Genomic DNA, 22,237 nt, shown 5'->3' on the forward strand with positions numbered 1-22,237 from the left:
TTTGTTCCTAAACCATAGATCTTATATGGGCTGGAACTACTCAAAATTAACACAGTCACCCCACCCAAACCCCCGGAAGGAGATGGACTTCCATTTTTACTCTCCTAAAATTTTCTCTGAAACTCTTTGGCTCCCGCAATCGCGACCGAAGTGTAACCTACTGGGAGTGCAGAGTTGCCACATTTGTTGTCACCTTTAAAAGCAAGGGCCTGGAAAGCGTTGCTCCCCCTGGAAAACAAGCGCTGCCGGCAAGTCCAGCCACTGATGTAACACAGAGAAAGGGCTGCTTCAGAGGAAGAAATTGGGACGAGGGAGTTTGGCTGAAGCAATGAGACACGCACAGAGCCTCTGGGTATTAACCAGACTGGCATTGTGATTCCTGAGAGAGAAGGCAAAGATAGCACCTGCCTGTCTGCCTCTCGGCTTTCTGCATTGCTCCAGCCTTCCTGTTCTCCTGAAAGGCTCTCTTGGTGCCGGACGCCATCTCTACTGAGTGGGAAACTGAGGCTCTTCGGGGCCTAGTATTTGTGCACTCGGGCATCACGGACAGCCAGAACCAACTCCCGAAACAGAAGAGGCCTAGCCTAATCCGTGGAAGGCAGGCAGGTGTGTGGGAAACACGACCCTTGAATTGCCCAGGTAGGCGGAATGGTGGCTTTTATTGACTATGAGAACTGAAGCAAAGAAAAGGGGTTTGTGTGTATGTGGGGGGGAGGGTGAGAACAATGAACAGCATTTTAGTCATTTTGTTCTTAAGTGTTTGTGGAAAAGGTCAGAACACCCTAAACACCAAGGGACAAGGACTTAGCCGGAGAAAGTGTTCCCCAGAAAGGGAAGAGGAAGTAAGTCACTTACATACAAGCTGCAAAGAGCCTTCAGCGTGACAACAGTCCCTTCAGCATCATCTCCTGCCTGCTGCATCCTTGCTAGAATTCTCATAGTTTTCCCTGGTTTCTTTTCTGGGACAGGCTCTCTCTCATGAGCCAAGGCCCCTGCGGTGAGGCAGGCAGTGTTATTTTTCTGTCCATCCCTCTCCTTTCTGTGAATCCCAAGCCCCATCATTTATGAGGCCCCCTGGGCTCTGATGGACCGGACTGATGTGGGTCACAGGTGCAGGCGCCGTGCAGACAGCTATGCTAATGATGCTACACCTGTTTCCGCAGGTTAAGCTGTTGCTATTGGAAACCATGATCCAACAGGCAGTTATCGGCCAGGCCATCAGTTTTGTGACAGACCCTGGATTGGGGTCCAATCCTCCATGACAAAAGACATAGACCGGAATGAGTGATTGGGTGGGAAAATGGCGCCCATGTTCAATTCTAGGAGACGGTACAGGAGAAAAGTCCACATCTCACCCTGTGGTAGATGGCAGTCAAAAAAAATTTTCTCCTGTACGTTCTGAGACTTCAAAACTAAGAAATCATTTGCTAGTTCCTAGCTTCGAAGCACAGAACCTAGAAGCATCCAGGTAATTGGATGTAGACATGAATTTCTACCATCTCCTCAGCATTCCTAAAATCCACAGCAGATAGTGCTGAACAGTAGCATTGGATAGAGCAGGGTCCCTTCTGCCACCATCTCTCACCCCATCCCTTTCCTGCTATGCCGCTAAACTCCAAGCACCCTTGGGTTTCTTTCTCAGTAATTCTAAAACTTTCATCTTTCAGTGTCATTTTGTGCTCTCCTCCCTTTCCCAGAATCCACCCCTGCTTCTGTTAGAAATCTCCTAAGACAAACAGAAGTGTCTCTTCCTGGGCACCAGTTTCTGTCCCTTGCAAAAGCTTGCTCACACGCAGTTAGGAAGTGGAACAGACTCAGAAGCTTCGTTATTTGTTTCCCATCTGCTAATAAGCTTATCGGGATGCAGAATGGGGGAAGAGTTCAGCAAGGTTAGGGATGGCAAGCAGCCGACGGGACGGTGTGGCACGGCTATTCCCCTTGTGCTCATGGTTTAGCATCTTAACAGCTCTCAGAGGAAGCACAAGCTTCGGCAGACAATATTCAAATGAATTCAAATATAAAAATGATTAGCAATATGTCAGGAAGACTTCTACGCAGATGCGGAGTCCCATTTTCCCCCCTCAGTATCCCGTTTATGTTTGTTAAGAGGTGATAATTTGATGGCCAGATTTTTGAGTTTTAGAATGTTCTTAATCCCTCATTTTCCAGAAAGTGCCTAAAACTTGTCTGTTTGACACAACCCTCCTTTCTGAAGCAAAATGTCCTTATAGAGTTAAATATTCTATCCTTGTCTTAAAACGTGTTACAGTTTTAATTAGTATATAGGTAGGGGCTTGATGGTAGGGTACTGGCCTAGCCTGCACACAGCCCCGGGTTCAGTCCTCTGTGCTTTCAAAAATAAAGATAAATTAAGTTAGATTAACATACAGTGAGACCAGCTTTGCCACATAGAATTCAGTGCTAGTATCATGTCCGGCCACTACTGAGCCTGGGCCCCTCACAGGTGCTGATTTGTTGATACAATGTATCTTTTTAAAACTCACCTCTATCACCTGGTATTGTTGGGGCAGGTGTGTGTATCAACAGTTCACTCCTTTGTAATAATTAATTTCAGTTTTTATAATTTTTAAGCTGGAATATATTTTTATTGTTACTATTGTCATCATTAATATATACATGGCACATACCATGTTTCCATATATGTTTTGGATAGGCTCAACCCTCAGTATTTTCTGATAGGAACCTTTAAAAATAACCCCCCCAAACAGCTTTAAATTCTGTACTATATTATTACTAATTCTATTAAAGCCTTTTGCTTACTCATAATATTCCACTATATGGAAACTGTGACACCTTGTGCGCCTGCTCATTTGTCCGATTGTCTCAGTTTATAGCGATTTTGAACAGAACTACTCTAAGTTTTCACATGCAGGTTTCTAAGGAAGTTTAGGTTTTTGTTTCCCCAATGCAAGCACCCAGGTCTCCCCTTGGGAGTTGGTATGGTAGGACCCTGTTTGTGGAGTTCCTAGGTTGTTTCTTATCTATACCATGTTTCACCATGGAATTCTAAGGAGGTTTTGTGAATCTGCCCAGAGCAAAATATGTTTCTCGTAATGATGCTCTGCCACTTCTGGTTCACTCTGTGACCTTGTTTGGCTTTTCATCCTCTCTGTTCATTCTTTCCTAAGAAGAAGCGTGGGGCGTGTGCCTGCTTTTCTTGGTTGTGCTTCGTTTCCTCTCGGTGTCATTCCACACACGTTTCGATTATAAGAACACTGAAATGGTGTGTGCCCATTGTAGCGTCAGTACCATGATGCTCAGAGATGTTTACATAACAAGGGCACACAGTAGGAGGCTACCCAGAAAGACCTGTTCCTTCATCCCTGGCTTCCATCTTGCTGCAGGACTGCGGGTGCCTTACTCCTTCTCATGTGCACAGATACCTCAAAAGTCATGCGGCTCCTACAAGTCTCTGGCAGAGGTCCCACCCAGACATTCAGAATCCAGGATATGGGTTGCTCAAAAGTCTGAGCCATGTAGAGAAAACAGCATTGTACACGTGGTTCCGTGTACGTAATTGAGGACTCCAGTTCGCCATGCTCTATTATCTAGAATTAAACATAAAAGACGTTGATAAATACCACATTCAGCTGAAGACACAAATGAATCAAAATGTTATAGTTTTACTCCTTAGGTAATAATTAGCATTCCTGTGAATCTCTCTGTGTGCTGTGTGTGGAGCATCCTTTAAATGGTATGGTGATGTGTGCACGCGTGCGCGTACACGTGTACTTTTAGACTTGTATGTATATAGAGATGAAAAGTGACTTACTTTGGAAGATAAGATCAGGTAGAGGGAGGCTGAAGGTAGTTTTATTTTGTGTGTGTGTGTGTGTGTGTGTGAGTGTGCTCTCTATCTCTGTCTCTCTGTCTCTCTATTTGTTTCTCTCTCTCTTTCTCTCTCTTTCTGTGTGTGTGTGTTAAATTTTTCAGAACAGAGTCCATTTTCATTTCCTAAGGGAGCTGAATAGTGAGCTATCTTGGCAGTGGCTGTCCGAAAGGAGAAGAAACGTTATGGTGGTGTGCGTGGCTTACACAGATCATCAGCATCTGAGGTGTCTTTTCTCCCTGCATCCTATATACCTGCACTGTATGTCCTGAGAAGCCCTTGCGTCCAGGGTAGGTGACTAGCCACTGAGTGTCAAGTGCACACATGAAGAAAAGGGAATGAGGAGTGGGTGAGAAGCTGGAGTTTTAAGAAAGGGCCTACTGAAAACTTAAGTCACAGGTTGTTTCTGTGCAAGGAATTTAGTCGGTAAGAAGGCAGTGGGAATCTTGTGGACAGAGCTGTTCTTTCTTTGAATTTCCATCACTGGATGCAAAAGAGTTTAGCATGGGACTTGTATATGATTTGGCCAGCCTCTTTAGAGAGAGAACCCCCATGGGATAAAAACCTCAGTGTACTCTGTTTAAGTTGGGAAGGCTTATAGAGTTAAAGGCTAAATGGGAACAGCAATGATGATTCCATAGACCCTGTGCCAATGTTAACTAGTGCTATACATGAAATGGAGCAGCCACGAAATTCCTTACATATGTAGTCATGGGGAAGGCACCATGGGGGGGGGTCTTCTATTATAGCCTAGGCAGGCTTCCTGGAGGAGATAGGGTTCCACTCAGGCTCCTGTTGATATGAAAACCCTTAGCCACACTTCTCTTTCTTTTTAGCCAGTTCTGTTGCTTTGCAAATCACCAGCTACACAGATGAATCCAGATCTGCCCTGCTGCAGCTCATCTGAAGCCAGCCTTCAGTAAAGACGTTTTAACGCAGTGGATTTGTGAGGGAAAGCTAATGCTTTCTGCTGGCGGAATAGGGCCACAGGAGATCCTGTTAGTCAGTTTGGCGGTGAAATGTGTCATTCCCACTTGGGTGTATGGGAGGCCTCTGCCCTCCTTCCCTCCATGGGGATTTCTGCTTGTAAGGCCCTTATTGTCATGTTTGGGTTACTGCAAGAAGGGAAAAAATTGCTACAGTTTGCGTGAGATGGCTGTGTCTTGGCAAAGATACCCACATAGATTTGTTTCCTGAACTTTGAGAGAGTGCAAGCTTCTGAGGTTTGGGGCAAATGACACCACGGATCATCCTCTTGGAAATATTATCCTTTCTGTTGGGATTTAGATGACTTGTTGATACTTTTGCTCCTACTGACCTTGTCAGTGTACAGCTCCTAACTAATTGATCCAGCAATCGCTTCTTATGCCTACAGGAAAGCCCAGGCCGGTAGATTCCAGACAGAATAGAATATGGTAGCTTTGCTTTCATGTTGTTTACACTCTGGTGCAGAAAGATACTTTTAGTGGATGCTAATGTACATCAGAGACATAAGAGACAAAGTTAGGGGGACAAGAGGGCTCCTGGGGGTGTCTTTCAATGTGACATCTGAGTTCAGATGTGCAGAGTAAGAAAGAACTACTCAATTATCTGGATCCCCAAGGCTAAGGCTTCTGAAAGTGCAAAGGGCCTGAGGCAGAGGCCATGAGGATCTGGGGTCTTGATTATTTGCTTCAGTATTTTTTTCTCAGTCTTGAAACAAAGAGGAAGAGACAAACCCGGACTACTATTCTGTGTAACCCCAATGCACTCTTGGGTTTAAAATGACTCTCTTCTGTTTCCTCTGCCTGCACATGGTTGCTTAAAATGGGAGAATGACTCTCTCCTTTTATCCTTCAGGTCTCAATCAAATATCATCTGATCAGGAAACCCTTTCTCGAACCACACAGTTAAAGTGTCTGATAGGCAGTGATAGAAATGGCGATTCTTTTTCTCCACCAAATCTGATTACTTCATGTGAAGGATGACTCCCTATACACATTATGGAGTTAAGAATGATCCCATTTGAGGTGATAAATACTAGGCTGTTGCAGTAATACAAGAAGCCCTGAGAAACAAATTGCTAATTCATGGCTTAGACCATCTAAATGCGATGAGCAGCTCAGTCTGTCAGTGAGCTACTCAGCAGTGGATTCCAATGAGAGAGCAACCTGTGTGGCTCCAAAATGAGCCACAGAAAGTTACATGTCAGAGTTTGTGATGCCAAAGGGAAACTGAAGCTGAAAGGGGACCAGCAACACCGAAGGAAGCCTACACCTTCCTCTTGTCTGTTTCCATAGCGACATGGTCACTTGGTCACTGAGAGGAGCATAAGATCACTTGCCTTCTGATCACTTGAGATTAGTTCATGAGAGCTGGAAATGTGGGCAAACAAACAAATATGTTGATCATCTTAATATTTTGTTAGACCAAAAGCCACTCGCTGTAATCCATCAATCAAACATTGATTAAGAATTTGTTCTTAGTGGGTTAGAAATTTTGGGCAATGTTTTTTGAAGCCATTAAGATAGTAATATTTGAGTCACGGGTTCTGTGCTACCGTCACTGTGGCAAGAAAGAACAAGATCATTTAGACAGAATAAATGTCGATGTTCCCCAGGTGCTTCCTACTGTTAATGCATTTTCTAAGCACTTTGGGTGTATTAACTCTCATTCCAAATAATGCCTTCCTGAAGATAGACCGTTTGATGGATGAGAAGACAGAGGCACACAAAACTTAAGCATCTGAGTCCTCAGTACCTCCAGGCAAAGCCAGATTGGCAAGATCACACATATGAGAAAGAATATACAGTTTCTCTCTTTCTGAAATTATTTAACGCTATACAATATTATGCCTCTAAGTCCATCTATTTTCTGGCAAACTTTTAACTTAGTTTTTCTTCAGAGATGCATGGTAGTCATATGTGTGTGTGTGTGTGTGTGTGTGTGTGTGTGTGTGTGTTTGTGTTATTTATGTGTGTATTATATATGTGTATATAGCTAATGTTTGCCAAATTTTTAGACTTGCATCCATATATTTGCCAAATTTTCACTATCCATTCAGCTGTTGAAGCACAATCAGGTTTATTCTAGTTCTTTGACATACTGACTAGAGCAGCAAGAATCGTGGAAGTGAAAAATATGTGTTTGATTGAGTATTTTTTTCCATAATGGCTCTAATAATTTGCATTCCCACTAACAGTAAATGTTTCCCTCTAACATTTCTTCTCAGATTTGTTGATGATAGCCACTCTGACTGGGGAAAGGCGACAGCTCAAAGTAGTTTCAGTTTGCATCTCCACGGCAGTTGGGGATATCAAACACTGTTAGAAATAGTTGTTAGCCATAGGTGCTTATGTTTCCTTTTTGTTGAAAGCTGTCTACTCCGTTCATTTTCCTATTGGTGGTTTGCCAGCTTTATTCTCTTTCTGTCTAACTTATCCAAGTCTCTGTGGATGTCGGACATTAGTCCACTGTACAAAATATAGATGGTAAAGATTTTCTCCCTTCTGTTGTGGGCTTGTGAGTTTGTTGATCATTTTCTCGCTTTATGGGAACTTTTGACATGGCCCTACCTGTTGTCCCTTCCGTTAGTTTCTGGACTGTTGGTGTTCTACTTCAAAGTGATTGTGTACCACAATGTCTCAAGGGTATCCTTTGAATTTTTTTCTAAAAGTCTCCGTGTTTCGGGGTTCAAATCAAGGTCTTTGATCTTAAAGACTCAAGGAACTCAACAGTGGCCCCATAAAGTACAGCTGCAATACTCACTGTCCAGTGGAAGGCAGCTAGAGCCTCTGTGGTCCTAAGGGCATTAGCTCATGTTTCTACAACAAAACTACAGGTTTTATAATACATAGGCCTCCGATTTGGTCCAGTTTTCTTCTCAGGTTGGGATTACGCTTCTGCTCATGGTCTACAAGGTCAACAACAATAGCACTGGAGGTGCTCTGAGCCACTTAAATTGGAAGATGAAAACATCTCCAGGTGAGCTTTGAAAGAAAACAATAAGCAATCATGGGTAAAATTCAAAAGATACTCTCTGACAGTGCCTGAACCAGGGGGTTCTAGACAATGAACTGTGACTCAGGAAGTACCCAGTGTGGGGCAAAGACTTGCCCCATACTCTCTCTGTCTGTCTGTCTGTCTCTATCTGTCTGTCTGTCTGTCTCTCTCACACCCTCTCTCTCCCTCCATGCCCCACCCCTTCCGCCATTCTCTCTTCCTGCCCCTCCCTTTCCACCGTTCTCTCTCTCTCTCTCTCTCTCTCTCTCTCTCTCTGTGTGTGTGTGTGTGTGTGTGTGTGTGTGTTCTCTGAAGGTAGAAAAGGTGTTTTGAAAATGTCTTTAGCACTACTCCTATATGACCCATTATATCAGCCGTCCCTTGACAAGAAAAGAGACGTAGTCCAGGATCTGACATTCAGCTGACTTCTGTTTATATAGTATGGAGAAACTTTTGTTCTCTTGCCCTATATGGCATGTACCAGGAGAGATTTGGGGAAAAGGTCACCCAGATAGTAAATAATTCTGCTGAGCTTTGAAGTGAAAATGCTCCAGGATCCTTTATCCCCATCCCTGCCATTTAACGAGGTGCCTCCTGTCATTCTTGTGGCTTGTGAAGGGGACAGATCAGAGCCTGTCCCCACCACTGTCTGTCAGTGGCCCCGGTGGAAATCACAATAGTATTTTAGCTTTACTTTTTTTCTGTATTCAAGGGTTAAGTGTGATGGGTGAGGAAAGAAGAGAGGAAGTTAGGTGAAGAGGGGATGAAGGGAAGGAGTAAGAGAGAAAAGAAAAGGAGCAGGGGGAGGGTGGGGGGAAGGGGAGTATATTCCAACATCTAAACATGTTCATGAAAAATAATCCTACTGTAAGGGCCTACACATACACACATACACACACATATACACATACACACATACACACATATACACATACACACATACACAAACATATACACATACACACATACACACATACACACACACATACACACATATACACACACACATACACACATATACACATACACACATATACATATACACATACATACAAACATACACACACATATACACATATACACATACACACATATACATATACACATACATACACACATACACACATACACACATATACACATACACACATACACATACACACACATATACACATACACACATACATATAAACACATATATACACATACACACATATACATACACATATACACATACATACACACATATACACATACACACACATATACACACACCTACACATACACACACACATATACATACACACACACACACACACACACACACACACACACATACACACACCTTAAAATATAGTTTGGTCCTGGGAAAACATTCTGTCTCATGAAGTTAGAAATACCCACATTGTTCCCAGCTTACTTTCCAATAAGACCTTGAAAAGCTATTCGATGAGCTACGATGAGAAGAGCTTACATTTCCGATGCAGGAGAGTGCCGATGCAGGCCAGATAACAGAGAGAGCATTTTCTGTGGCAGCGCAACAATCAACACAACGTTTGGGCGTATTAATAATTTCGCTCCTAAACTTCTCGACAGGGAGCTCATGGGTCTTAATGGTATTGTCAAGATCCTTAGGGCAATTGAAAAGCCCAAAATCATTACTTTCTACTGATAGACTTTTCTTTCCCAGAGGAGCCCCAAATACCTAGGGTAATGTAGATTTATGGAAATGCTCACATAGACTCTGCTCGGATGGAACTTGGCAATGAAAATAGCATCTTTAGGAAGGTTCTTCTCAAGTATTTCTAGTGTTTGTCTCTCCCCGAGCATGCGTGCGTGGGTGCCTGCCAACATATGTGCGTGCTTGTGTGAGACTCAGTACCCCCGGCACTGACTTTATGTTAAGGAATGCTTTTGGATAAATTAGATCAAGGAAAGACTGAGTATGGGATATAATAACACGATTGGGCTTCTGCGACAGAGGTCCTGTTAGACCTATGTGAGAACTTGACCTATATTGGCAGGTTGACCCCAGCATTGTACATATTTGCTATTAAATACATGATAGCTGTTGACTGGGCACCCGAGTCAACTTCCTTCCTCCCCTGTCTTCCACAAGCCCCTGCCTGCCTGTACCCTGCTGGCTTTGGGCTGGGCAGCAGTGGTCCTCTCCTCTCGGCAAGCCCTTGCTCATCCACTGCAGCAAATCACAGGCTTCTTAAAACCTCTGCATCCAGCTGACTCTTCAGTGGCCTGTGCCTGACAGTTTCCATCTGGAGACTGTCAACAGCATCAGGAGCCCTGCCACAAAGCATCACAGGGAACCTGCTTTGGAGAGGGGTGGTTTTTTTATCTCTTAAGGGAGAGGTATTGTAAGGCTGTAAAAGTTGTACCCATCTGAGATCTAACTTTGATGGGCTCCAACGGGGCTCTGCCACAAACAGACATCAGACATCATGGCCTACAAACCAGAGGGAATCTTCATTGTCATGAAGTGTCTGGTAAGAGCAAATTCATAGAGACAAAAAGTGATTCGAATTTGCCAGAGACTCCCTGAGGGGGAAAGGGGACGGAGGAAGAGAGGGAGGGAGGGAGGGAAGGAGGGAGGAAAGGGGAGAGACAAAAGGGATTGTTAAGGGGTGTGGTGTTCTGAAATTAGACACTGAAGCTCTTGTACATCTCATAAATGTAATGGCGAAGGCACAGACATTTCAAAAAGGTCAGTGTTATGGCTCTATTAGGATATTTGGAAGAACAAGGAACAGAGACCCACAAACAAGGCCAGAGAGGTTCAAGGTCACCTTCTCCCCTATCCTGCTCCCCCTCTGTTATAGGACCGCCCTGGTAAGAGCTATGAGAAAACTTAAAGGAAAGCTTGCCACTGAGTCCACCAGCCGAAGGTGAGTGCCAGGGATCCCTGACCCTTCTCCCATGATGCTCCTCAGACAGAGTCCCTAGGGACCCACCCATCCACTCCACACTTCCTCCAGCACTAGCTTCATCAGACACCATGTCCTCCTGCTGGGCATGTGAGACCGGACAGGAAGACACGTTTCTCTATAGAGTAGTTCACTGTGCGGCGCAGGACACCAGAGAGACTCAAGAGATCATGAAGCCGAGCTCTGGGGTGTCGAAGATGTTTCCAGTATGGCAAGCTAGCTCACAGAAGCAGCACCGATGTGTTGTAGTTCACGACCCGTTGAATCATGTCAGGTCATTGCAACCAACCTGCCCCTCAGTTGTCCCCCTCTTAAAACAGGATGGTGCGTACTTTCAGACCGTTGTGTGTGACCTATTCGAGAGCCCTACACAACCAGAACTGAGTGCGCACCTACTCTTTCTTAAGGATCAGAGTTAGCCTTCCAGCCAACCCTACTCACTCACGAGGAACGGGGGAGCTGTCGAAGCTTCGCTTTCTAAGCCTGCAGATAATAGTGTCTCCTGACAGTAATTCCTCTGCTTTTGCTCTGTGATGTTGATCTGTTGACACAGAGAACAGTCGCACTTGCCATGGTTTTCCTTTTGTCCCCAAGGCCATGTACTTTTATGTCATCATTCCCTATACACGAGCACAGCCCCTGCCTTCACTGATCTTCTGCCCATGCGCACGGAGCCCTTCCATCAAGGATACTACCCAACACATAGGACAGTGTGTCCCTCAGGCTGAAAGGCACTGACCAGAGCTGGTGCTGGGAACCTGAAACAAAGTGAACATGAGCTCACCTCATCCTCCCCACCTGCCCCCCTTCCTCAGAAGAGCTGCGGCCCTAACTTTCTGCACCGCTGGCCAGATGTATGAAGCACTACAGATGGTTCCCCCCCCCCCCGCTCTGGAGAGCCAGCAGGACCACACACATGGGTCAGGAGTAGAAAATGCACATCTGTTCTTTAGGGGTAAATCATTCAGTAGATGCTAAGGCAGGGGGGTGGTGGCGGCGGCGGCGGCAGCGGGAGGAGGGGCAAGCTCCGTATCCAAATATCCAAACCCTATATTTAGAGACAATTCGGGAAATCTCTTGGCAATCACAGGAGGAGGCTGGATTTGGACAATCCCTCCATCCATCTGTCCCTAGGGTGTTGGTGGAGTACCATGGGTCAGAACAGGGCAGGACAAGCCAGGACGGAGCTTGCCCTTGGTCGTGCCTCTGTGGACCTAATTGCTGCTCATCCCTCAGGCCAGGGATGCGGTCCAGAGGGGGAGGGCCGGGAGGGCCTCCGGGAAGGCATAGAAAGGACTGTGCTCCGCAGCTCGGTTGTTCTGGCCTATTTCTCCTGGCACGGGCACCAAGCAGAGGCAGTGGAGGAGTTGGAAGAAGGCACTTCTCGCCCGTGTCTCACTGACTCTGCCCTTGAATGTATGCACACAAACCGAGTCAGCTGGACTCCTTCGGTACACAGCATCAGTGACTCCTGCTAAGCTGTGTGACTGTGGGTGCACTGCTTACCTGGTCTCACCGTGTCTGTGTCAGGCAGATGATGACATGTATCCTACAACGGCGAGCTGGGATACAGTGGGATCATGCATGTTTCATATTCAGCTCAGCACCAACACACAAAGGGGGAGTTAATTCATGGCAACCCAGTGTTATCGCTTTGTTGTCAACGTGAACAGTTGCATTGGATATGGAAATGAACTGTTCCGAGTCCCAAGTCAGAACCATCTTTTTGGGACAGCCTCTATCAAGGCCAGGGGCCACACCTGCTCTTATCCAGGCTGCATATAAAGTCATTGTGACCTGGGCTTAGGAGTTTTGCCTCTAGACATTCACCGGGTACCTCCCTCTAAGATCTGACAGCTCAGAGAGCCTGGCAGTGAGGCTATGGTATCCCAGGAGGAGCTTAACATATTCCCCACGGAGCCTGCGTTACTGTGGTTCCCATTGCCATCGTCAGTATCACTGATTATACGAAATCTATCACGTATAGTTACCATAATGTATGAGTAGCTGCTTAAATGACAAGAGTGTTATCAGGTTCCTTGTTTATATTACATGTAATGTAGTGTGTGTGTGTGTGTGTGTGTGTGTGTGTGTGTGTGTGTGTGTGCGTGTGTGTGTATGAGAGAGAGAATGTGTGTGTGAGAGAGGGAGACAGAGACAGAGAAAGTGTGTATGTGTGTGAGAGAGAGACAGAGACAGAGAAAGTGTGTATGTATGTGTGTGTGAGAGAGAGTATGTGTGTGAGACAGAGAGAGAGAGACAGAGAAAGTGTGTGTATATGTGTGTGTGTGTGTGAGAGAGAGAGAGAGAGTATGTGTGTGAGACAGAGAGAGACAGAGACAGAGAAAGCGTGTGTGTGAGAGAGAGAGAGAAAGTGTGTGTATGTGTGTGTGTGTGTGTGTGTGTGTGAGAGAGAGAGAGAGAGAGAGAGAGAGAGAGAGTATGTGTGTGATACAGAGAGAGACAGAGACAGAGAAAGTGTGTGTATATGTGTGTGAGAGAGAATGAGTATGTGTGTGAAAGAGAGAGACAGAGACAGAGAAAGCGTGTGTGTGAGAGAGAGTGAGAAAGAGAGTGTGTGTTTGTGAGAGAAAGACAGAAGTGTGTGTGTGTGTGTGTGTGTGAGAGAGAGAGAGAGAGAGAGAGAGAGAGAGAGAGAGAGAGAGTGAGTGTGTCAGTGCACAATTTTGAGGAATGTTTTCTACTTCAACCATGTAGATCCTAGGACTTGAATTCAGGTGGTCCTGGCTGCTGGCTGAACCATCTTACTGGCCCAGGATTCTTTATAGTAGCATCTCTTACAGTGTTCTTAGATCCTGTAAGAGATCCTTACTTAACACATCCATCCTATGGATAAAAGCACAGACTTGAAAATAAAGCTTTTCTGCAGTGGTGCTTCTAGCACATGGCCAAGCAGAATGAAGGCCCACAGCTAGCCCAGGCTAGCCCGGGCTTCCTCTAATACACTCCACTCTCCTCGTTTAGCTCTAACCATAGGCTGTTGTTCTTCAAGATCTTCACCCCACTTACCCTAGCTCCTGTACAGGGTCAGAATAAAGGGTGTCCTGGTGCCAATTTGACTCCAAAGTCTCTGCCAAGACCAATCCTCCTTTTAGCATCTTTAAGTAGCTGTCAGGATCCAGCATGCTCAGAAGAGGTGGGTCTGTACAAGGCAGAGAGTTTGTGGTTAATTTATCATCTCAGGGTCTGTGGGGGGAGAAATACTTACAGCCCGACTGTAGGCATGTCCACACTAGAAAGAGGGATTTATAAGCAGTTCAGCAGGCCCCTACTTATATTTTTTTTCTCACACACACTTTATCATCCTTTTTAATCACCAGGAAAAATTGGTACCTAGTATAAAGCAAGACAAGGCTGTCTTCATTGGTCCCTGCCCTCCATACCCTTTCTCCTTGTAGGAACAGGCCCAGCCTCAAGGCCTCCCTCATCTGTTTATATAAGCCAAGTACAGTAACAGCAGCCAATCATTAACCATTTATTCCCTCTGTGTAGGAAACCTTAAAAAAAAAAAGAGAAAGAAAAGAAAGAAATGTTTTCTTTCTGTTATCTGAAGTGTGGGTTGCTGCTTGCCTCCACATGTGTCTGGGCAACTTTGCCAAAGTCAACAGATGAGAGAACAGATGTGCCAAGACTTCAGTCGGTAAATGTATGCTGGGACTGATACCATGACTCAGAGGAGGATCGCCTTCTTTCTTAAGTCAGCCCAGAAGCACTTAGGGTGAAGGGCATGGCTGGTGCGTATGGCAGAATCAACCAGCGACAAGTGTCCCATGAAAAGTCTAAACCACAGCAGGACAGTCTGCGCCCTCACGGGGCAGTCATAGCATCCACCTTCCAATGTTTGCATAGACAGGAAGCATCGCTTCTGAAGTCTGCTCAGCTTTTCTAGGACACTCAACTCCTCTAGTTCTTGATAAAGACCCAATACAACCGTACCTTTGTCCTACACTGAAAGGTCATTCAGAACCAAATAAAAAGTGACTTCTGGTTCTCATCATTAATGATGATGGCGATGACCTGCCAGTTTTTCGGGACAGGGTCTTGCTGTGTAGCCTAGACCAGGCCTTCCAGGGTTTCCGCTTTAGCTCATCATGTACCATGTAACTAGTCGGCACGAGGCTTCAGTAACAATTGCCTTTTGCCCACTGAGGGCAAACTCAGTAGCCTGCTACTCTATCAGCACTACCTGATTCAGCTATTTGTATTTAAATTGAATTACTGTATAATCTTGCATTCATGTCTTAGGAGAGACATCAGTAATAGAACAGCAAGCTAACCCCGTGAATGTCTGTAACTTGAGTAGACATCATGGTTTTTCCATTTCCATTTCTCCATGGAGTGGTGCTACCCATCACTTTAGGAAAGGGCTCCTGGTGTACTTTTGAGCATCTTGGAAAACATTCATGGAATGAAATTAAGTGTGCTGACAACCATTGCTTGAAGCTTAGCAAGTGGAAAACCTTTCCAGCTAGCAGATCCCAGAATGTCTGGGCTGAAAGCCGGTGAATGAAGAAGGTGACTGGGGGTCAACCGTCACTCGCCATACCATAGGATCATTTGTCACAATCACAAGGTGACCAGGTCAAACCGAGGGTCACCAAAACAACAGAAGGGGGAATCAGAAACACAATGGCGGTGGCAGAAAAGGCCCTGTCTCCATTTAAGGTGATAGGTGGTGTCAGTGGCACACGAGAGAAACCACTGAGTGTGTTCACTTTTACCTGTCTGCTCTTCTAAGAGAAGACACACTCACTTTGCCTCAGAAATCTAGACCATCACAACAGAAGGACCGAGTTTTCAATGATGTCCGCATTGAAGATTACCGACCTGGGACCAGTAGTCAGCAGAGCTGAAACTTGGGTTACAATAATCAGTGGTTCTCAACCTTCCTAATGCTGAGACCCACTTCCTCAAGTCGTGGTGACCACCCCGCACCACAAAATTATTTTCGTGGCTACTTCCTAATCATAATGTTGCTACTGTTAAGAATTGTAATGGAAATATCTGATATGAAACCCCCAAAGGGGTCCAACCCACAGGTAGAGAACAGCCATTCTAAATGCTAAATTTGGGTTCATTTGGAGCTACAGTTTGTCTTCCCATCTTCTTTCAACCCCCAAAGAACCGAAGTGTCCCCTGCACACAGGTGCATATATTGGAAGCCCACAGGGGCAGCATGTTCAATACCTTCATCCTTTCTCACAAGTACAGAGATCCTGCTGGGTACACAAAGATACTGCTTTGGTGCCTGGGTCAAAGTGAGAATCAAATAAGATAGTGTGTTCATATTTCTGCAACTAGAAAGCAGCAGGCAATAGTAATAATTATACAACAGCTCTTCAGACTTTTCCCCTTAACCTGCAACGAATTCCTCCATCACTCTGAGCTCCAATCTGAGTAGTAGTATTTTTTCTACCTGTACAGCTGTCTGAGAATATGGCTGCCAGGTAGGTGGATGGATACGTGAGCAACTGCAGGCACTGTGGAAAAGAGCACTGGTAACGAGAACTTTCTCTTTCGTGCCAGAGAGCTTTTGTGTTCGGTGCTGTCAGTCACCTGTTTGAAAAGAAATCACACATTGCTTCACAGGAGGCAACTGGGTGTTCTTTTAGCTTCCCCTACTCTTCTCTAGGTTTTTTTTTTTTTTTTTTGCTCAGAAAGTTCTAAGCCTTCCTTTTAGATGAACTGGAGAGAGGCCCTTGACCTCTCTTTCAATTAATGTGCATGCTCACTGTCCTGAGTGTGTAGAACAGATCACACAGGGACCTGACTCATTTGTCCCTTGACTAGGTATCACCTTTGAAAACTTTACACACACACACACACACACACACATACACACACAGACACAAGCACACACACACAAACACACACACAGACACATACAGACAAACACACACACAGACATACACACACAGACACACACAGACACACACACACAAACACACGCACACAACAGGAATTCCACCCACTCCCAGCACAGATGGACAATGAGCAAAGACCACACAGCTGGAAGAGACAAGGGAAACTTTGCTGGGGTGAATAGACAAGGAGCCGGCCAGTTTGGGAACTCATTCAGGAAATTACATCTCTCATTTGGCTCTTTGCACTTGCAGAGAGTGTGTGGTCCTGAGTGTGGGGTGGGGGTGGGAGCTGGGGGCAGAGGAAGACAGAAAGTTCGGGTTAGGAGCAGGGAGTGTGGTTCCCCCTTGCACAGTGACTCACCTCATCCTCCTCAGGCAAGTCTCTTAATTGCCTAACTCACAGGGAATAAGGATACTGCCTGTAGGAGGGGGGAAGGGAAGCGGGAATTCATTAACCCTCTGTGAGGGGCAGGGAGAGTCCTAAGAGCTCTCTATTAGGTCACTTTGCCCCTTTCCCACCTCTCCCCACAGGAGACAGGAGAGCGCTAAATAACCACGGAACTATACATTTCTAGTCACTCAACAACGCCGGCATGCGTAATAGCCTGCTACAGCGATGAAACTCCACCAAAGATGTATTTAGACTGTCACCGCTGCCTAATGTAAAACATGAATTACAGGTTCATTTGGAGGACACGATTTAGAATCTATACAACCGTACTGTGTGGCATTTCCCAATGGGTTTGAAGCTTTAGTTGTGTTTTCTCTGAACATTTAAAAAAAAAAATCCCCAAGTAATTTCAACCCGGAGACAGTAACTTCAAGGAACAGGTTTTTCTCTCTTTACTTTTGCTGCTGTTTTCGTTGGTGGGGATGGCTCCAAACCTACTATCTTTTATGACATGTTGTCTTTCCCTCGGAATGCTTCTCCCGGATTCACGGGAACCCCAGAATGTAGATTACACCTTTTGGAGATGTAGCTTGACCACATAAGGAGACAGGTAGTTGAAATCTGTGTCAAATTGCTTGTTTAAATGACTTGAGCTAGCTTCTTAAAGCCAGGGCGGCAGGAGCTGGGGATTTTCTAAGTTGGCAAGGGCCAAAATGACAAGGCTCAGCAGTCACCTGGTGAGCTGCCAACACTGACTGGAGGCCTCGGAAAAAAATAGACTTTCTCAAAGGACACAGATTAAAAGTCATGTTTTAGTGCCCATTAAAGGGAAATTATAGGCTCACATCGCATAGGAAACTGCTTTTTCTTTTCTTTTTTTGATTTCGCCATGTTCAAAATACTCCACCGTGCAGATGGTTTGCTAGGCAAACCATGGACAGGGCCATCCTGAGTAAGAATATTTACACGAGGACCTTTCTGGAAGTGCGGCTCTCATGTGAGCATTCCCCCTGCAAAGATAGAGGGTTTCAGGATGTGAAAGATGGGTTGTGATTTTCGAACCGGGACTGTGGTTTTTGAAACATCTCCCTTGAGCTTCTGCAGACCCTGGTCTCAGGACTCATCTCTTAGTGGAGAGCAGCTATCAACCTATTAGTCAGAAAGGGGTGGCAGACATTTTTTTTTTAAAAAGTCTATACAAGTATATGTATATTTGTATGCCTAGTTATTTATTTGTTTATCTATCTATTTTGAACTGTCAACTTCTTAAAGACTCGGGAAACTTCCTCCAAAAGTACAGGTCCTCAGTGTTTCCTACAGTTTGTCTTTAGCCCCTCAGGACACTGACCTGGATCTTCTGAAGAACAGTTTACACTCTCTCAGCTGCAATCCTGTCCATAGACAGAATGCTTTATTACCTACCTAGTCATTACCATGATTCTACTGAAAGCTCTGTGTGTGTGTGTGTATGTGTGTGTGTGTAACTGAGTATATGTGATGTATGTATATGTGTGTCTGTGTGTCTATATGTGTGTATGTGATGTGTATGAATATGTGTATGTCTATGCATATATGTGTGTGTGTAAGTGTGTGTATGTGGTATGTGTGTATATGTGTGTATGTGTATCTCTGTGTGTATAAGTATCTGGTATGTGTGTATATGTGTGTATGTATGTATATGTGTGTCTATGTAAGTGTATGTGGTATATGTGTATATGTGTGTATGTGTGTCAGTATATATGTGGTATGTATGTATATGATGTGTATTTATGTGATTATGTGTATATGTATATATATATATATATGTATGTATGTATGAGTGTGTATGTGTGTGTATATGTATATGTGTGTTCCATGCCTTGGGTATCAGATCTTACCATCTGCCTCCTTTGGGACAACATCTTTGGATATTCACCACTCTGTGTGCTAGGCTAGTTGCCCTGAGAGTCTCTGGGATTCTCTTTTCGCGGCCTTGCATCTCCCCAAAGAAGGACCATGACTGTAGATGAGCAATAAGTTTCAGGGATGTGAATCTAGACCCTTATGCTTACACAGCAAGTACTTTACCCACAGTTGTCTCCCTGGCCCAGCAACCACTTTTGATTGACATACAATAATTGCCCAAATGTATGGGATACAGTGTGATACTTCTATTACCTGCTCGATGATCAAACCCAGATAGTTAGCATCCTGCCACCTGAAACATGGCATTTCTCGGTGACAGAACATTCAAGAGACTAGCCTTCAGTGGGAAACATGCTTTCCTCTGGACTATAATTACTCAACTGTGCGGCAGAACCCCAGAACTTGGCCTTCCTGTCTCTGTGTTCACTGGGCAGATTCTCCCAGTCTTCCCCCCATCACGGCCTCCAGTAACAGTTATTGTATCTTCTGCTTCTACAAGACTAATGGGGTTTTCATGTTGTTGCTCGCTTGCTCTAGAGGACTGGGCCTTTAAATTTTACCAGGAAATGGAAGAAAAAACTAGTCACAGCCAGAATCGGCCTTTGTTTTATCTCTTCCATTGCAATATCAGATAATTCCGGGGATAATTCCATCCCTAGTCTACTTGGCTTTTCTAATCTCCATCCTCTTTGCTCTCTAATTGATGCATATTGATGAGTAAAAAAAATAAAATAAAATAAAGCACAGTATTTGTTTGTGACTAATGACACCAGGTGTTCTATGCCGTCCCTCCTGGCTTGTGATTTTCAGTCACTATAGACTTTGGCTGCAAAGCCCACCTCATAAGTGAAGAGCTCCTGAGGCTAGACGGGTGCTGATGGCTGTTTCTCCTTCCTCTCTTCCAGGCCCTCCGAACCACCACAGTCAGTCAACGCTGAGGCCCCCTCTGCCGCCCCCGCATAACCACACCCTGGCCCACCACCACTCCTCAGCCAACTCCCTCAACAGGAACTCACTGACCAATCGGCGGAGTCAAATCCACGCCCCAGCTCCTGCACCCAATGACCTGGCCACCACACCAGAATCCGTTCAGCTTCAGGACAGCTGGGTGCTAAACAGTAACGTGCCGCTGGAGACTCGGTAAGTCCCTGTTCCCCACCCTAAGTCACCAGAGTCACATGGCTCCGGAAGGCTCTGAGTTCTGGTTGGACAGACATTGTCACTATGAGGAGACAAGCTTAATGCCTCCTCATCCCTTGGTAATTTGACCCTGGACAATAGGTTGATCAGTATTTCTTTGTTCACATGTGTCTCCTTTTAATGCTTGTTGACTTTCTTAGACAGCTCTTGTGTACCCAACTAATAGAATTAGCATAACATATTTTTACTCAAAGGCTCATGGGAAATGTGCTTATAAGGGTATATTGACTGAATGCTGCTGATAAATTATGCATTTGGCCTTTCTTGAAGTAATAAATGAAGACTCATTTGAAATTAAGTGTTTGGGGAGACCTTGAAAACAATCCCCGATTCCAGACTGACAGAAGTCTAATTTTAATTTATATTTCATCCAACCTGCTGGCCTACTTCACCCCCTCCTGCTCCTGCACTCACTAACAGCCTGCTGGCTCTGGGGCAAACAGGGATGTGGAGAAAACAAACAGCGGGACAGGGAGGTACTCGTGTTAGGAAGGAAGAATCTGGAAATTATCCCTGGCTCTGGCTTTGCTTTTGTTTTTCTGTGTTCTTTCCTTCACCCGCTTTTGCTTCTGGTCTTCCAAAAGCCACACTATCCTCAGGAGGTTAAAGAGGACCCTGGGGACACGATGTGGTAGGACAAGCAGTGGGCAGTGAAGGCCTTGAGTAGATTTGTCTGACGCTTCAAGAGCCTTGTGGCTCCATCCCCAGACACCTTCTTGGTCTGTCTGCTCCAGTTGTCTGCTTCTCTGAAAGAGCCACAGAGGCATCCATCTGTATGGATGCTTCCGAAAATGCTCAGTCGGTTCTAAAACCTGAATCATCTGGGTTTGAAGAAGAGAAATAATCCACAGTGTTTCTGGAAATGGCCACTGGATTTTCTGCCCACCGCTGGAATCAATTTAGAAAGCTGTAACATTTTGGAGTTTTAGCGTGTCTGCAACTTCCTTAAAGTTTAAAAGAAGTAAGATCCTGCGCATCGGCGTATGGTACTACCCTCGCTGGCATACTTCACACTCACCTCCAATTTTATTTTACGACATGGTTTCCATCTATGCCTACCACCCTGATTCTAAGCTTGAAAGATGACAAGGCAGTAAAAATCATACCGATGGATTATACAAAATAGATAATAACTAATACCCGCAGTAATGCAGCCATCTCCCAACAGCCATGCCAGAGGCTACTGGTCACCCGAACTACATGAGATTTTCTGTTTTGTCTCCTTGTGTTTAGGAAGTTCAGGAGTTATCACACTCTTTTTATGTTGGTGGATAACTATCCGTGTAAAGGGGTTTCTGGGTGGAAAGAGATGAGAGAAAGGGGGACAAGGTTAGATGGCTGCCGTGTTGACGTTGGAATTAAGGCTTTATTCTGCGCTTTATTTGTATGCGAATCTGTCGTTTCTATGTACATTAATACGTCCGAACATTATCAGAACCAATGAGGTCTAAGCAGATGACTATTTCTTCTTCAAAGATGCAGTGTAAATTAAAGGGACATTACTGCAATCAGTCTCTCTGATGTCACCAAGATGATAAGTTATAAGGTAACCTACAGGGAGAGCCCTTAAGAATTCCCACATGGTAAAGGAGGAGGGTGCCGGTTTAGGTGAACCGTCTGTGTATTTTGCATTAAATTGTCCAATTTAGGGCCAGACCCATGAGTCTGCTTCTTAAAAGCAGTCTCCCCTTGGTCACAAGAACATGTATTGAAACACAGATGTACATGCCCGTAAAACATTCAGACACATAAAATAACGAGATACAAATATTTTTAAAAGGATGCAAATAAAACATATCTCCCAGCTTGTGATGAAACCAGCTGGTTTCCCAGGAGGCTTGTTTTTGAAGAAACCACTTCTAAGAAAAATGCCCCCCTGCTGAGCACATGGTTGAAAGGACCCACAGAAGCAATGGGTCACTCGCCACTGTCTGGAGGTAATCTCTCTCAGCACCTGCTCTCTGCTCTCTAGAGTACTTCTGCAGAGCCTTTCTACAAGTACCATTTCTCCAAGGACCGGTCGTCTTCAGTGATGTGCTTGGGAAAGGCGAATCAAAGATGAGCTGTGCACATAGACAGGATCTCC

General features: G+C 45.0%; 1 protein-coding gene across 6 annotated transcripts in view; it reads left to right on the top strand.

Annotated features, from left to right (window-relative positions):
* The window catches only part of TENM2 (teneurin transmembrane protein 2), a gene marked incomplete at its 5' end in the record, with an annotated part of 923,762 nt that overhangs the window by 616,150 nt on the left and 285,375 nt on the right, over positions 1-22,237 (top strand). For all 6 annotated transcript variants that reach the window (XM_080942456.1, XM_080942457.1, XM_080942458.1 and 3 more), the window contains one exon: positions 19,857-20,091. In XM_080942456.1, coding sequence (XP_080798582.1) covers positions 19,857-20,091 — 235 coding nt within the window. The remainder of the gene's footprint in view (positions 1-19,856; positions 20,092-22,237) is intronic.

The sequence above is a fragment of the Micromys minutus genome (assembly GCF_963924665.1).
Source record: "Micromys minutus genome assembly, chromosome: 31".
NCBI classification, from domain to species: Eukaryota; Metazoa; Chordata; class Mammalia; order Rodentia; family Muridae; genus Micromys; species Micromys minutus.